Source organism: Dendropsophus ebraccatus, chromosome 2 (genome assembly GCF_027789765.1).
Source record: "Dendropsophus ebraccatus isolate aDenEbr1 chromosome 2, aDenEbr1.pat, whole genome shotgun sequence".
Taxonomy (NCBI): Eukaryota; Metazoa; Chordata; class Amphibia; order Anura; family Hylidae; genus Dendropsophus; species Dendropsophus ebraccatus.
The window spans coordinates 33,113,280-33,128,643 of record NC_091455.1 but is presented as its reverse complement, the minus strand read 5'-3'; the positions used below and the strand labels follow the sequence as shown (position 1 = coordinate 33,128,643).

General features: G+C 45.9%; 2 protein-coding genes across 3 annotated transcripts in view; one reads left to right on the top strand and one right to left on the bottom strand.

Annotated features, from left to right (window-relative positions):
- NDUFAF6 (NADH:ubiquinone oxidoreductase complex assembly factor 6) overlaps positions 1-12,560 on the bottom strand; it is a 40,274-nt gene extending 27,714 nt beyond the window's left edge. The window contains exons 1-4 of one of the 2 annotated variants that reach the window (XM_069957306.1): positions 12,386-12,557; positions 8,786-8,885; positions 5,183-5,305; positions 2,322-2,378 (exon numbers count right to left, since the gene is read on the bottom strand). In XM_069957306.1, the coding sequence (XP_069813407.1) occupies positions 2,322-2,378; positions 5,183-5,305; positions 8,786-8,885; positions 12,386-12,498 (393 nt within the window). In that variant the 5' untranslated portion in view covers positions 12,499-12,557. Of the gene's footprint in view, positions 1-2,321; positions 2,379-5,182; positions 5,306-8,785; positions 8,886-12,385 lie in introns of both variants that reach the window. The other variant, XM_069957307.1, reaches the window with a different exon arrangement.
- A 52-nt stretch (positions 12,561-12,612) lies between these two features.
- INTS8 (integrator complex subunit 8) overlaps positions 12,613-15,364 on the top strand; it is a 33,258-nt gene continuing 30,506 nt past the window's right edge. Inside the window, exons 1-2 of the mRNA XM_069957302.1 lie at positions 12,613-12,689; positions 14,461-14,649. Coding sequence (XP_069813403.1) covers positions 14,475-14,649 — 175 coding nt within the window. The 5' untranslated portion in view covers positions 12,613-12,689; positions 14,461-14,474. The remainder of the gene's footprint in view (positions 12,690-14,460; positions 14,650-15,364) is intronic.

Sequence of the window (15,364 nt, the reverse complement as noted above, 5' to 3'; positions counted from 1 at the left end):
TAAAACAACGGCTGTTATATTGAAATAATGGCCGTTATTTACCGTTATATGGCGGCCATCCACCCAATTTCAACATTGTGTGAACAGATCCTTTCTGTGTATTCAATCCACTCCTGGTTTTGGTTGCAATAGGAGGACCACAATACTGACTGAAATATACGTAGTGTGAACCCAGCCTTAAAGGGAACCTGTCACCCCCCGTGCCGGGGTGACAGGCTCCCGACCCCCCGTTAGAGACCCCTATACTTACCTCATCCCGCCGGGTCCCGCTTCTGGATTCGGTCGGGTCCCGGAGATCTCAGCCACTGCAGCCCGGCGCGCGCGCTGACAGATGAGTCCAACGCTCATAGAGAATGACGGAGCGCTGGACTCTCCCGTCATTCTCTATGGGTGTTGGACTCATCTCTCAGCGCGCGCGCCGGGCTGCAGCGGCTGAGATCTCCGGGACCCGACCGAATCCAGAAGCGGGACCCGGCGGGATGAGGTAAGTATAGGGGTCTCTAACGGGGGGTCGGGAACCTGTCACCCCGGTACGGGGGGTGACAGGTTCCCTTTAACCTTATGTAGTAACTTAGAAAAAAAAACTGGATTAACCAGCAGTCTGTGAAATTGTTCTTGTCTCTCTCTATATTATATATATATATATATATATATATATATATATATATATATATATATACATACACACATATATATATATCCAACATATTCTGCAGCGCTGTACAAATAAATAAAATAAATTCCATAAATTGCACTGGTTTGTTCCCTAGTGGTGCTCACAGTCTATCAATACTTTTGGAGAATGCAAAGAAAACCACAGAGACACAGGAAGAGCATACAGACTCCATTGTCCTCGGACAGATCAGTAACTAGGAGCCCAATGCTGCTAACTTCTGAGAAATTACACAAGCCTTACTTAAAGGGAATGTGTCATCACTAAATTTGTATGTTAAGCTGTTACTCTCATTTAATAAATTGACATGTCTTTGACACCACTAGGCCTAAAACTAAGCAGAGACTTCCTGTTCTGTGCAGATGCCAGCAGTGTCGTCCTTATCATCACAGACAGGTATATAGTGAACAAGGACACCAGTATAAAGATTACTCACAATAACTAAAATTCAGAGCTCAGCCTCCCCCTCCCTGTGGAACAGGTCACAGATCATGTCTAGAAATTGCTCCCATTCTAATAAATAAGGGTATTTTCCAGACTGTTGTGTCTATATGGGGCATGCTGTAAAGCATCTCTCGAAATACTGCTTGGGCAAGATGGCTGCCCCCATAATAATATACTTAAAATAAAATTAAAAAAATTGCAACCAGAAGAATGAAACAGATTAGAAAAAGACTAAAAACATGTGATTTCTGATTGACATTAGGATTCAGCATTGTGTATGCGATGCTGTGTAGAATCCACTAGGTGGCAGCAGAGTACCACAGTTTTATACACACAGCTATAAGGAACATGTTTATGGGATCTTGTTACTGTGGCATTTGCTATGCTCTGTATTTTAGTACTATAAGCTATTATACCCTGTACATCAGGCATACAGTATACTAAATGGTTGTATTTTTTATTAAAAAGGGGTACTCTTTTTCTCTCAAATCAACTTGTTTTGGAAAGTCATATAAATTTGTAATTTACTTCTGTTTAAAAAATCTTGGGTCTTTCAGTACTTATCAGCTTCTGTATGTCCTGCAGGAAGTGGAGTATTCTTTCCAGTCTGACACAGTATTCTCTGCTGCCACCTCTGTTCATGTCAGAAACTGTCCAGAGCAGGAGAGGTTTTCTATGGGGATTTGCTGCTGCTCTGGACAGAGGTGGCAGCAGAGAGCACTGTGTTAGACTGGAAAGAATAAAACCGCTGCAGGACATACAGCAGCTAATAAGTACTGGAAGACTTAAGATTTTTAAACAGAAGTAAATTACAAATCTATATAATTTTCTGAAACCAGATGATTTGAAAGAAAAATGTTTTTTTACTGGACAACCCCTTTAAATTCTAGTATTCTCCATGAAAGAAAATCTGGATCATTGTTTCTTACAGCTCTGTCCAGCATTGTTCTTGTTTTATTCCTGTCTGTTATTCCTGGGCTGTCTGACATTGTCCAATCTGATAAAGCCAGACTGTGTAGTGACACGCCTCTTGGAAAGTTTACACCTGGTTGTCAATTTATTCACAAATAAGGAACACAAGAAATCAGAGAACATAACAGAGAATCAGGAGAGAAGATTCCCCAGAAGTAGCCTATCTTTGCTAAATGTCATCACTTTTATGCTGCCCAAACAAGTCATTGGGGTGGTGAATCTGATAACTCACCCTCTCATCAATAACTCTGGTCAGCCATCTTTTTGTCAGTTTGTGCTTCTGGACGGCCTAATAAAAAAAGAATGGTATTATAAGTACAAGACATAATAATAATAATATTTATTTGTATAGCACTAACAGATTCCGCAGCCCTTTTTTAAATATATAAATACATTACAGGTTATATATTAAATTATACAATGAATAAATTAAAATACCAAATTAGTGACCTGCTTTCAAGAGCTTACAGACTAGGATGACCGGGAGTAACACGAGAGGCAACAAGTGCTTTATTTGTCAATGTTCCAGTCATTGTACATGGAATCTCTAAGTGCCTATAGGTGACTGGGCAAGCCAGTCACAAGCCGTTTTCTAAGCTCCGATAACAAGGACAGTGTAACTAGCACCGAAGAAGTTATAGAGAGGATGGAGAAGGGATAGCAGAGGGAGACGAGATTAAAAAATGTTATAAGCACGCCTGAAGAGATGGGTCTTCAGGGCACGCTTGAAACTGGGGATGTTGGAAATAAGTCTGAGGTCTTTGGGTAGGGAGTTACAGAGAACTGGTGCAGCACGAGAGAAGTCTTGGAGGCGGGAATGAGAAGTTCTGATTATAGAAGAGGTTAGTGTAAGGTCATTAGCAGAACGCAGAGCATGGGAAGGATGGTTGGTGGTGATGAGGGAGGAGATGTATGGAGGGGCAGAGTTGTGGAGAGCTTTATGGGTGAGGAGTTTGAACTGTATTCTGTATTTAATGGGTAACCAGTGCAGTGACTGGCACAGAGGGGAGACGTCGGTATAGCGGCTGGAGAGGAAGATGAGCCTGGCTGCTGCGTTCAGGATAGACTGGAGAGGGGAGAGCTTAGAGAGAGGAAGACCGATTAGTAGGGAGTTACAGTAGTCAAGACGGGAATGGATCAGGGCGACAGTCAGAGTCTGAGCGGTATCAGTGATGAGAAACGGGCGGATTCTGGAGATGTTTTTGAGATGAGGATGACAGGAGCGAGTAAGAGCTTGGATATAGGAAGTGAAGGATAGATCGGAGTCTAGCATAACCCCCAGACATTGAGCTTGATGCACAGGAGTGATGCTAGTACCACAGACTGAGAGGGAGATGTCGGGTTTAGGTTTGTTAGAGGGAGGGAATACAAGAAGTTCAGTTTTATTGAGATTAAGTTTGAGGAACAGAGAGGTCATAGTGTTAGAGAGAGCAGATAGGCAGTCACTTGTATTTTGCAGGAAGGCAGGGGAGATGTCGCGGGAGGAGGTATATAACTGGGTGTCATCAGCATAGAGATGGTATTGCAGGCCACACCTGCTGATGGTCTGTCTGATGGGGGCTGTATAGAGGGAGAAGAGGAGAGGATCCAGGACTGATCCCTGGGGAACCCCAACAGAGAGAGGTAAGGGAGAAGAAGCAGAGCCAGAGAAGGTCACACTGAAGGAGCGGTCAGAGAGGTAGGAAGAGAACCAAGAGAGAACAGAGTCCTTAAGACCAAGAGAGCTGAGCATGGAGAGGAGAAGCTGGTGGTCCACAGTGTCAAACGCTGCTGAGAGATCCAGGAGAATCAGCAAGGAATAGTTTCCTTGTGACTTGGCCTTCAGGAGGTCATTTGACACCTTGGTGAGAGCAGTTTCAGTGGAGTGAAGGTGTTGGAAGCCGGACTGTAGAGGGTCAAGAAGAGAGTTATCAGAGAGATAGCGAGTAAGGCGAGAGTAGACAAGACGTTCCAGGAGCTTAGAGATGAAGGGGAGAACGGAGACAGGTCGATAGTTGGCTGCACAGGATGGGTCTAGAGATGGTTTTTTCAGTAGCGGGGTAATTGCAGAGTGCTTGAATGAGGAGGGAAAGATACCAGAGGAGAGGGAGAGGTTGAATTTTTTGGTGAGGTGAGTAGTGACAGCAGGAGAGAGGGACTGGAGGAGGTGTGAGGGAAAGGGGTCACTAGGGCAGGTGGTAGGACGAGAGGGAGAGAGGAGCTTGGAGACTTCTTCCTCTGTCACTGGATCAAAAGCAGAGAGTGAAGAGAAGGTGGGAGAGGGGACGGGATCTATGGGGCTTTGGGGCTGGGAGGTGATGTCAGAACGGATGGTGTCAATTTTGGATTTGAAGTAGGAGGCCAAATCTTCAGCGCAGAGGTCAGTGATGGGTGACTGAGCTTTGGACTTGAGAAGAGAATTAAAAGGTGTCGAAAAGGCGTTTTGGATTTTTTGACAGTGAAGAGATGAGAAAGGTGAAATAATATTGTTTGGCGAGGTGAAGGGCAGAGTAATAAGATCAATTCTACATATACACACACATAAACCCCACATCTATATTGACTGCAAGGCATTCTGAATTAAAAAGGAAACTATGATGACATTATCATCATGGCTTCTCTTCTTAATAGAGCCAGTATGAGAGATCAGCTCATCTGCCATTTGGTTTAATGTTTTTTAGCGTTAAAGGAGAATTTCTGCGAAAATGTTTATTAAAGTATTGTATTGCCCCCCAAAACTTATACAAATCCCCAATATACACTTATTACGGGAAATGCTTATAAAGTGCTTTTTGCCCTGCACTTACTACTGGATAACATGGTGATGTCACTTCCTAGATAACATGGTGATGTCACTACCAGACTCCCAGGGCTGTGGGGGCTGTGGCTGCTGGAGAGGATGATGGCAGGGGGACACTGAGGGACACAGGGCACTGGAGGGACACTGAGCATCTCTCTGCCATCATCCTCTTCAGCAGCCATAAAAACAATAATGTCAGCCAACACATTACGATTTTGACAATATAAGAGATCTGTGCTTCTCTTTAGCCCATACCGATGGCTTTTGTTTACACAGTGATTACTAGGGTACAGCATTATAACAAATGACCATACCTTGGCCAGTTCCAGGGCTACAGGGTGATGGGGCGGGTTCTCCTCATATATCTCATCCATAATCTCCCTCCAAAACTGCATCCTCATCAGCCCGATATTCTTCTGAGATACAGAATCCTTCACCTTTACAGAAACATCAGATATGAAGGTGACTGACACACATCTGGGTATATTGGCAGAACAGCAATGTGATTGGCTCCTAGACTCTTTAACTTTCCTTTAATTGCTTAAAAAGTACCTGCCGCTAGGAAATCAACGTGGGCTGTGATAACATGCAGTACTGCAATATACTCGCTTTATTTTTTTTAAGTTTTGTAATCAATGTTCTACATGCGGCTACTAGGTGTCTCCATTTCTGTCAGTCTGTGCTTCATGTTTCCCAGTACTGATATTTGGTCTTTTCTTTGTTCAAAAAATGAGACCAAACGCAGGAAGTCCCCGTCCTTTGTGCGCTTACACAAGAAAAGACACCTGTTCATGCAGTTTGTATATCAACTGAGGGCAATTAACTCAGGCTAATTACATTATTATATCATCGACTATACATGCTTACCAGGAGACAATGCTCTTTGTTACGCAGCAATAATATCACTGTGTGGTTACAGAGGTTTTGGTGCTGTGTAATCAGAGAGCTGACCATACAATGCAAGCCCCCCCCCGGATTCTTTGCAACTGAATGTTGAGGCACTGCCCTGCCCCCAGAGTGCCAATCCAGCTTGCCCCTTCTACTAATTTTCAGTGGAGCGAGCCGGCCAGGAGCAGCTTGATATGCGCTTTGGGGGCGAAGCAGTATTCCAAACAGCCTTACAGGACAGAGCACTACATTAAAACTGCACAGGAACGGAGCCAAGGATGAAGGGAAGAGACATACCTTCATCCTCAGCGTCTCATGTGCAATAGGGACATATCAGCTGATTACATTCCTCTAACCTGCTGATTGTTCGTCTTTAAAGAAATTAGGATATTAGATTGCTAAACTTCTTGCGATCACAACCCCTGTAAATTTTCTCGACCTCGAGCCTCTTAGAAGGAGTTATCCAGAGCTACAAAAACATGGCCACTTTCTTCCAGAGACAGCACTGCTCGTCTCCAGTTTGGGTGCAGGTTTTTCAATTCTGTTCCGTTGAAGTAAATGGAGCTTAATTGCAAACCACACCTGACCTGGAGACAAGAGCGGTGCTGTCTCTGGAAGAAAGTGGCCATGTTTTTGTAGCACTGGATAACATCTTTAAAGGGGTTGTCCGGCGATAAAAAATTATTCACAGAATAACACACATTACAAAGTTATACAACTTTGTAATGTATGTTATGTCTGTGAATGGCCCCCTTCCCCGTGTCCCACCACCCCCACCCGTGTACCCGGAAGTGTGGTGCGCTATACATTACCTGTCGCGTGCCGACCACGGTCTCCGATCGTCAGCAGTGACGTCTTCTTCGGGAGCTTGGCGGATCTTCCCGAGTGCCGGCCGCCCTCTGCAGCGTCATCCGAAGCTCAGCCGCGATTGGCTGAGCATAACTGTGCTCAGCCAATCGCAGCTGAGCAGCTGATGACGTGGCCGCGTCATCAGCCGCTCAGCCGCGATTGGCTGAGCACAGTTATGCTCAGCCAATCGCGGCTGAGCTTCGGATGACGCTGCAGAGGGCGGCCGGCACTCGGGACGATCCGCCAAGCTCCCGAAGAAGACGTCACTGCTGACGATCGGAGACCGTGGTCGGCACGCGACAGGTAATGTATAGCGCACCACACTTCCGGGTATACGGGTGGGGGTGGTGGGACACGGGGAAGGGGGCCATTCACAGACATAACATACATTACAAAGTTGTATAACTTTGTAATGTGTGTTATTCTGTGAATAATTTTTTATCGCCGGACAACCCCTTTAAGGAAAAATACATTTATGATGTGAAGCTGCACATTTCTGCCAATCCAGGTTATGTTTTTGACAAAGTTACAAAAGATGAATTTGCACTAAACTTTGCAACATATAAGTAAGAGGACAACAGATGTGGTCTTCGAGGGGATATACAGTCTGAGTCAAATTCTATAAAAGCTGTGAAGCGTCCCCTGCAATAAAGAGAGGTGACTGCACTGTGACCAGAGCTCCATTCATTGTCTATGCAGCAGCATCGGCAATGTGTGGCTGGGGAGAAGCCAGACAAACCCTGGCACCCCCCAGCTGTTTGATGGGGCTGTGGTGCTGCAACTTCTTTCATCCATTTCAGGAGCTGGACCCTCACCAGTATAATACAGGCACAGATATGATTTTCTCCTAAATTTGTCAAATCTAGTATGGTATTCTGGGATTTATTATTTTTATACACAAGCCATAGTTTTAGCCACTACAGAGATTGATAGAATGCAACAGGACATACAGTGTGCACAGAGCCCTATGGATACATTCAGCATACCTGCCTACGGCTTTCCTGACTCAACCAAAGAAGATATGTCCTGAATAGAGATGAGCAAAACTGCAGCAATCGATTGTTCTGCATTTGAGTGCTGATGGGTGAAATTGGATACAGCCTTAGGGCCCTATTCCACCAGACGACTATCGTTTGCATAATCGTTAACGATTAACGATCTCAAACGACCGCTATTGCGAAAGACCTGAAAACGTTCACTCATTTCCATGGAATGGTAATCGTTACTTATGATCGTAATTGCGATCATTTTTTCTTCGCTATTGCATTCATATCTATTGCGAACTACCGAACGATGTCTTATTCAATGCGAACGATTTGCGAACGAGCAACGATAAAAATAGGTCCAGGTCTTATGGTACTTTTACACGGTGCGATAATTCGCCCGATCGCACGATTAACGATTTTGAATGAACGATGTTTTTTTTATAACGATCAGCGTTTAGACGGAACGATACATCGTACGGAAAATTCGCTATGCGATCGTTTAAGCCTATCTCACACATAGGTGAAATCGCTGAAAGAATGTTTACACGGAACGATCTGCGAATTTTTTGCGAACGATCAACGATGATTTGAGAACATGTTGAAAGATCAAAATGAACGATTTGTTGCTCGCGTTTGATCGTTCGCTGCCTTTACACGTACGATTATCATTCGAATTTGACCGTTATCGTGCAAAAACGAACGATCAATCGTCCCGTGTAAAAGGACCATAATAAAGCGATCAACGATTTCTCGTTAGGTCGTTAATCATTTACTGCATTTCAACCGAACGATTATCGTTTAGATTCGAACGATTTAACGATAATCTGAACGATAATCGTCCGGTGGAATAGGGCCCTAAGGCTATGTTCACGCATCGTAAGAGACCGGCTGTTCCATGACCCGGCCGGGTCATGGAACGGCCGGTCTCATAAAAGATCATCCCAGCCAGTACTGCAGTACAACAGCCGTGATTTTGCAAAACTATACGTTGTCTGAACATAGCCTTAGGGAGTAATGGGAAGCCATAGGCTGTATCCATGTTTTCCTGGACTCCCTAGAGCTGCATCCAACTTCTTCAGCCACCGGTATACAAAGTCCAAACAATCAGACTCGAGCATGCTCCAGTTGCGCTCATCTCTAGTCCTGACCAGGTGCCGGATATAGCGATAAGCACAGAAGGCCTGGAATACCTGCCTGTGATAGTTCTACATTGAAGGCTCGTAGTGCAAAGACTGATGTCTGAGATTCAGGAGGCAGCAGCAGTGTACACAGAAATCCTTCATAATCCCGCTTCCTGCACAAGAAAAGCAAACAAGGAAGGGTTAATGGTAAACAAAAAATATATTACTTTACTAAAAGAGGCAGGGTGTCAGGCATAAAAGAGATCAGGAAAGAGCTAAATCTGTATAGTCTGGGGAAAAGAAGGGAAAGGGGGGACATGATGGAAACCTTTATATTTGTTACAGGACTAAATAAGGTTCAGGAGGGAAGAAAGACAAAAAGACACAGTCTGAGCTTATTGGGGGGAAGATCAGAAGCAACGTAAGAAAATATTACTTTAGGGTAGGGACATGTAGAGAAAGGCATGGCTGCTGCACCTCACACTAAGGGCCCTATTCCACCGGACGATTATCGTTTGCATAATCGTTAACGATTAACAATCTCAAATGACCGCTATTGCAAAAGACCTGAAAAATTTCACTCATTTCCATGGAACGATAATCGTTACTTATGATCGTAATTGCGATAGTTTTTTCTTCGCTATTTATTCGCTATTGCGACTTGTACCTGTGAATACACCCTTAGGCTAGGTTCACACTACGTATATTTCAGTCAGTATTGTGGTCCTCATATTGCAACCAAAACAAGGAGTGGATTGAAAACACAGAAAGGATCTGTTCACACAATGTTGTAATTGAGTGGATGGCCGCCATTTAATGGCAAATATTTGCTGTTATTTTAAAACAACGGCTGTTATATTGAAATAATGGCCGTTATTTACTGTTATATGGCGGCCATCCACTCAATTTCAACATTGTGTGAACAGATCCTTTCTGTGTTTTTAATCCACTCCTGGTTTTGGTTGCAATATGAGGACCACAATACTGACTGAAATATACGTAGTGTGAACCCAGCCATAGGGTGCATTCACACGTAGATTTGATGCTGTGTTCAGTTATTTAGATCAAATCTGCTACGGATCTGCAGCATAAAATCTGCTGCGATACGGTGTGTGTTGGTGTGAAGCTACCCTTACTGAAAGAGTAGTAGATGCTTGAAACAGACTTCCAGCAGATGTAGTGGGTAAATCTACAATAACAATGTAAACCTGCCTGGAATAAACTTATATCTATCCTAATATAACAGGAAAGAAAGTAATATAAGGGCAGACTTGATGGAATGGGGGGTTGGGGGCTTTTTCTGAGGACAATCTTTCTATAAGTGAATCCCTGTAACCAGAGAAGCTCACAATCTACCTTACTTATGCCATACACATTAGAGCAGGGATGGGGAACCTTCAGCCTTCAGCTGTTGCAGTACTACAATTCCCATCATGCCTGGACAGCCAAAGCTAAAGCTATACCCAGGTATGATGGGAATAGTAGTACTGGAACAGCTGGAGGGCTGAAGGTTCCCTATCCCTGTATGAGATGTATCTTTTAGGCGTATAGTAAGAAACCCCCAATACCATGAGCAGCTGTCATCACACAGTCCGCTCCTACCCAGAATCCCTGAGCAGCTGCAGCACAGTAATACCCACCTATTATGTGTACTTGGGAAATGTTTGATGCTCTGGGTATAGTGATAATCCAGCATGTGACACATAAAGTCCTCTACTGCTGGATTAACCAGTCTTATCACTTCAGATCCACATGATCTTTGGGCCTCACATGGGTCCTCATTAGATTTCTCTATCTGACCATCACGGCCGGGTCTACATGGTGATTTTGGCCACCACAGGGATCTGGCACTATGTGTCGCCATGTTGCTCTTTGCCAATCATAATGCATTGCAGCTAATGTAATAAATGCTGTTGCAATGTGACCCTCAGTGACCAGGATCTAACAATCTGAAATGGGGGTACAGCTGCGGCCACTTGTGGGTAACAATTCCCTGACTAGATGGGACACGGCACAATCACTGCAGTGATACATGGAGATGATTGGTCACATGATTTCTGTCACTTTCAAAACTGCAATGTAGCCTCTGATTAAAAGTGTTTCCTGCCATTTAGAGGGGTTGTCCTCCCACCATGCACACTGATCTCCTATCCCCAGTATATGATCATAGGGGTCACACTGCTAGTGGGGTTGTCCCACCATGAACACTGATCTCCTATGCACAGTATATGATGCAGGGGCTCACACTGCTGGTGGGGTTGTTTCCCCACTATGAACACTGATCTCCTATGCACAGTATATGATGCAGGGGGTCACACTGCTGGTGGGGTTGTTTCCCCACTATGAACACTGATCTCCTATGCACAGTATATGATGCAGGGGGTCACACTGCTGGTGGGGTTGTTTCCCCACTATTAAAACACTGATCTCCTATACACAGTATATGATGCAGGGGGTCACCCTGCTGGTGGGGTTGTTTCCCCACTATTAAAACACTGATCTCCTATACACAGTATATGATGCAGGGGGTCACACTGCTGGTGGGGTTGTTTCCCCACTATGAACACTGATCTCCTATGCACAAAATACGATGCAGGGGATCACACTGCTGGTGGGGTTGACCCCCCCCCCACCATGAACACTGATCTTCTATCCCTAATATATGATGCAGGGGGTCACACTGGAGGTGGAGTTGTTCCCCCACCATGAACACTGATCTCCTATCCCCAGTATATGATGCAGGGGGGGGTCACACCATGAACACTGATCTCCTATGCACAGTATATGATGCATGGGGTCAACACTGCTGGTGGGGTTGTCCCCCCATCATGAACACTGATCTCCTATGCACAGTATATGATGCAGGGGGTTACACTGCTGGTGGGGTTGTTCTCCCACCATGAACACTGATCTCCTATCCCCAGTATATGATGCAGGGGGGTCACACCATGAACACTGATCTCCTATGCACAGTATATGATGCAGGGGGTCACACTGCTGGTGGGGTTGTCCCCCAACAATGATCACCGATCTCTTATCCCCAGTATATGGTGCAGGGGGGGTCACACCATGAACACTGTTCTCCTATGCACAGTATATGATGCAGGGGGTTACACTGCTGGTGGGGTTGTCCCCCAACAATGATCACCGATCTCTTATCCCCAGTATATGGTGCAGGGGGGGTCACACCATGAACACTGTTCTCCTATGCACAGTATATGATGCAGGGGGTTACACTGCTGGTGGGGTTGTCCCCCAACAATGATCACCGATCTCTTATCCCCAGTATATGGTGCAGGGGGGGTCACACCATGAACACTGATCTCCTATGCACAGTATATGATGCAGGGGGTTACACTGCTGGTGGGGTTGTCCCCCCACCATGATCACTGATCTCCTATGCACAGTATATGGTGCAGGGGGGTTTCCTATGCCCTGTATATGATACTGCTCCATGTATTGTCTGCCAGGGACAGGTACAGCACTCTGCCTCTTTAGACAATGACTGGGGAGACAGAAGCCATGTGACTCTCCCTATCCCTCCATTCAGACATGTTCTTCAGATCCTATGGTCTCCGCTCTCTAGGAAAGCTTTATGCATATTGCCATAGAGAATACACAGGACAGCGTCCATCCTGACCCCCCCCCCCACACACACTCCTCTCCCCTGTACCTGACCAGCTCCGCACAGTAAGCAGCAGATGCCGCAGCCTGGCCGCTCTTCCCCCGGGTGCCGCAGCATGTGATCACAGGCAGAGGGGAGCGCAGTGCTGCTCTTAGAGCCATGACAATGTCACCCAGACATAGGGGGCGTGGCCTCGCCCCGGCTAAGGATTGGCGGAAAAGTTTGAAGCCTGAAACGTTACGTCATCGTCCTGCGCCGGTGTTGTGATCACGTGACCTCTGGCGACGTCATTGGTAGGCGCCGCGCTGGCTTTATCAAGCCGGTGATAGTTTCGTTGTGTTGTCGGTAGAAGGTGAGTGGTCGGTGGGGCGGGAGGAGGGTGTATGCGGCAGCTGGGTAGCCTCGGCTCTGCCTATACGTTATTAGTTGGTATTCCTCATTCATTTTTGGAACTCGTGTGTGTTCTTTATGGCAGTGTCCACAGCCTGTCTCTCTCCCGCTCTTACAGGACTACAACTCCCATCATGGCTCAATATAAGAAGGGCTGTATGTGTCTAGTACAGGACTGGGGAACCCTGGCCCTCCAGCTGTTGGAAAACTACAATTCCCCCCCTGTCTTCTTGGTTGTTTATGAAAAGGGGAGGGGTGGAGGGAGATGAGGCACCAAAACAGGACAACAAAGAGTTAATTTACAGCTACATCACCTGGCTATCTCCTCAGCACTATCCTCTCTGACCTCTGAATACAGGCTTTCATATAGCTCCCGCTGTGTAATCCTTTGTTCTCTGCTGCCGAATAATCTCCCTCCTCCCCTCTCCATAGAACAGACAGGGGCATGTCTGATGCAACAAGACGTGATTTCCTGATAATAAGCAGTGAATGGAAGGGAGGGGGGGGAAGCTGGGGAAAGTCTTTTTAAATGCAGATAATGGCATATTTGCCTAATAAGCAAAGTTTCTTGAAATCATCTGTACTATTGATTTCTGCAAAAAATTTGCTGCAGCCCGCCCCTTAACACCCCCCCCCCCCCCCGGCTGCCGAAACCTATACTTCACCTGGTCCCGCTCTGGCTTGCTTCGGGGCTCCTGGCAGGTCCCGCTTGGCCAGTCAGTGCGCTGTCCCGCCGCAGCGCACTGATTGGCTGAGCGGGACGGGAAGACACCGGGAGTCCCGAAGCAAGCCGGAGCAGGGTGAACGTACCCTTTAATTTATGTCTTCTGTGTTGTTTAAGGTTCTTGGACTCGTATGGGGCAAATTATTCGTTGTGAAAAATTGCTTGTTTTGTATGTGATCTAATAGAAACAGCACCACTCTTGTCCTCAGTATTGCAGCTCAGTTTTATTGAAGTGAATGGAGCCGAGTTGTAATACCACACACAACCTGAGGACAGTAGTGGTGCTGTTTTTGGAAGAAAGCAGTTGTGTTTTTACAACCCTTTTGACTGAGGAACCCCCTCGGCAGAAACATCCATGACAGAACACAAGTCCAGAGTAACACAGCATATCACAGGGCATTATGCAACCTTTCGATTTTTAAAGGGGTACTCCAGCCTGGGGGTATTTTTCAGCTATGGCCAGGGATGGGGTGGTTATGGATGGCGGAGGTCTCTTACCTACCCCGTTCCAGCGCTGGGTCCCGAATCACGCCGCCCAGCACACCCGTCCCACGGCCGCTTCCTGGTGTGAGTTGCCGCATAAGACGTGACATCTCAAGGCAGCTCAGCCATTCTGCGGCCGTAGCAAAGTCCTACCTTGGCCGCTGAATGGCTGAGCTGACTTGAGATGTCACGTCTCACACCAGAAAGCGCACGCAGGACAGGTGTGCTGGGCGGCGCGATCCAGGACCCGGCGCTGGAACAGGGTAGGTAAGTGACCTCCGCCGTCCATTACCACCCTATCCCCGGCCATAACTGAAAAATACCCCCTGGCTGGAGTACCCCTTTAACTATTGTATAATGAAGTGCCAGTGTGGAAGATGTTACCTCCTAGGAGCCATGACATGTGAGCAGCATGTGACTGCTTTAGCCAGTCATTGTAAAGAGAATGACCCTTCTATAGATGAGATTTGTCTGTATTTCTATTTGCAGTGAATATGTGGATAAAACATTCTTGTTTTCTTGGTAGATATCACTGACCAAATGAAAAAGAAAAACGCAGCAAGTGAGAAGGTGCAGGCGAAGAAGATGAGCGCCGAGGCGGCAGACAGGGAGGCGGCCACTTCCAGCCGGCCATGTACCCCGCCGCAGACGTCCTGGTTTGAATTCTTGCTAGATGTCTCTTTGTTGGAGGCTCACTTACAGAAGAGCTCTCCAGGTATTCACAAAGTCTTTTACAGCAGCTCATTCCCCAGAAGGGTTTCTTAAAGTGTTACTTAAAGATTTTGTCATTTGTATAACTTTTGACTTAGCCGGTATAAACAGCGGGCTTTTTTTTTTTTTTTTCTTTTTCCTTCTCAACCTTTTCTTTATTATAGTCTGACTTGAAAGAGTTGAATGTTCAGGTGGGGAATGGAGCTCACTTCTACCCCCCCCCCCCCCCCCCCCCCCCCACACACACACACACACACACACACACACACACACACACACACACACACACACTGTGATCCTAAGGGTGGGTTCACACTGCGTTTTTGCAATCCGTTTAACGGATCCGTTTTTGTAATGGTCAAAAAAGTAGTGTCAACAGTACTTTATTGTGCGTAAAAAAAAAAAAAAAACGCATCCGTTTTGATCCGTTTTTTGTTAATAATGGAAAACAATAGAAAAACGGAACAAAAATGGATGCACACAAATGCATCTGTTTTTTGCAAAAAACGGATCAGTTAAACGGATGCTGAAAACGCAGTGTGAACCAAGCCTAAGACACAGCCAGGGCTGTGTCTTAGGATCACAGTGGATCTCAGCAGTAAGACCTCAGATGTCAAAAGTTAATACAAATGACCGTAATGCGTTAAACTTATGACGTGTTTAGAGAAATAAGAATTTAGAACCGTCATGGGTCTGGGTGTTCATATCTCCCCAGCTTG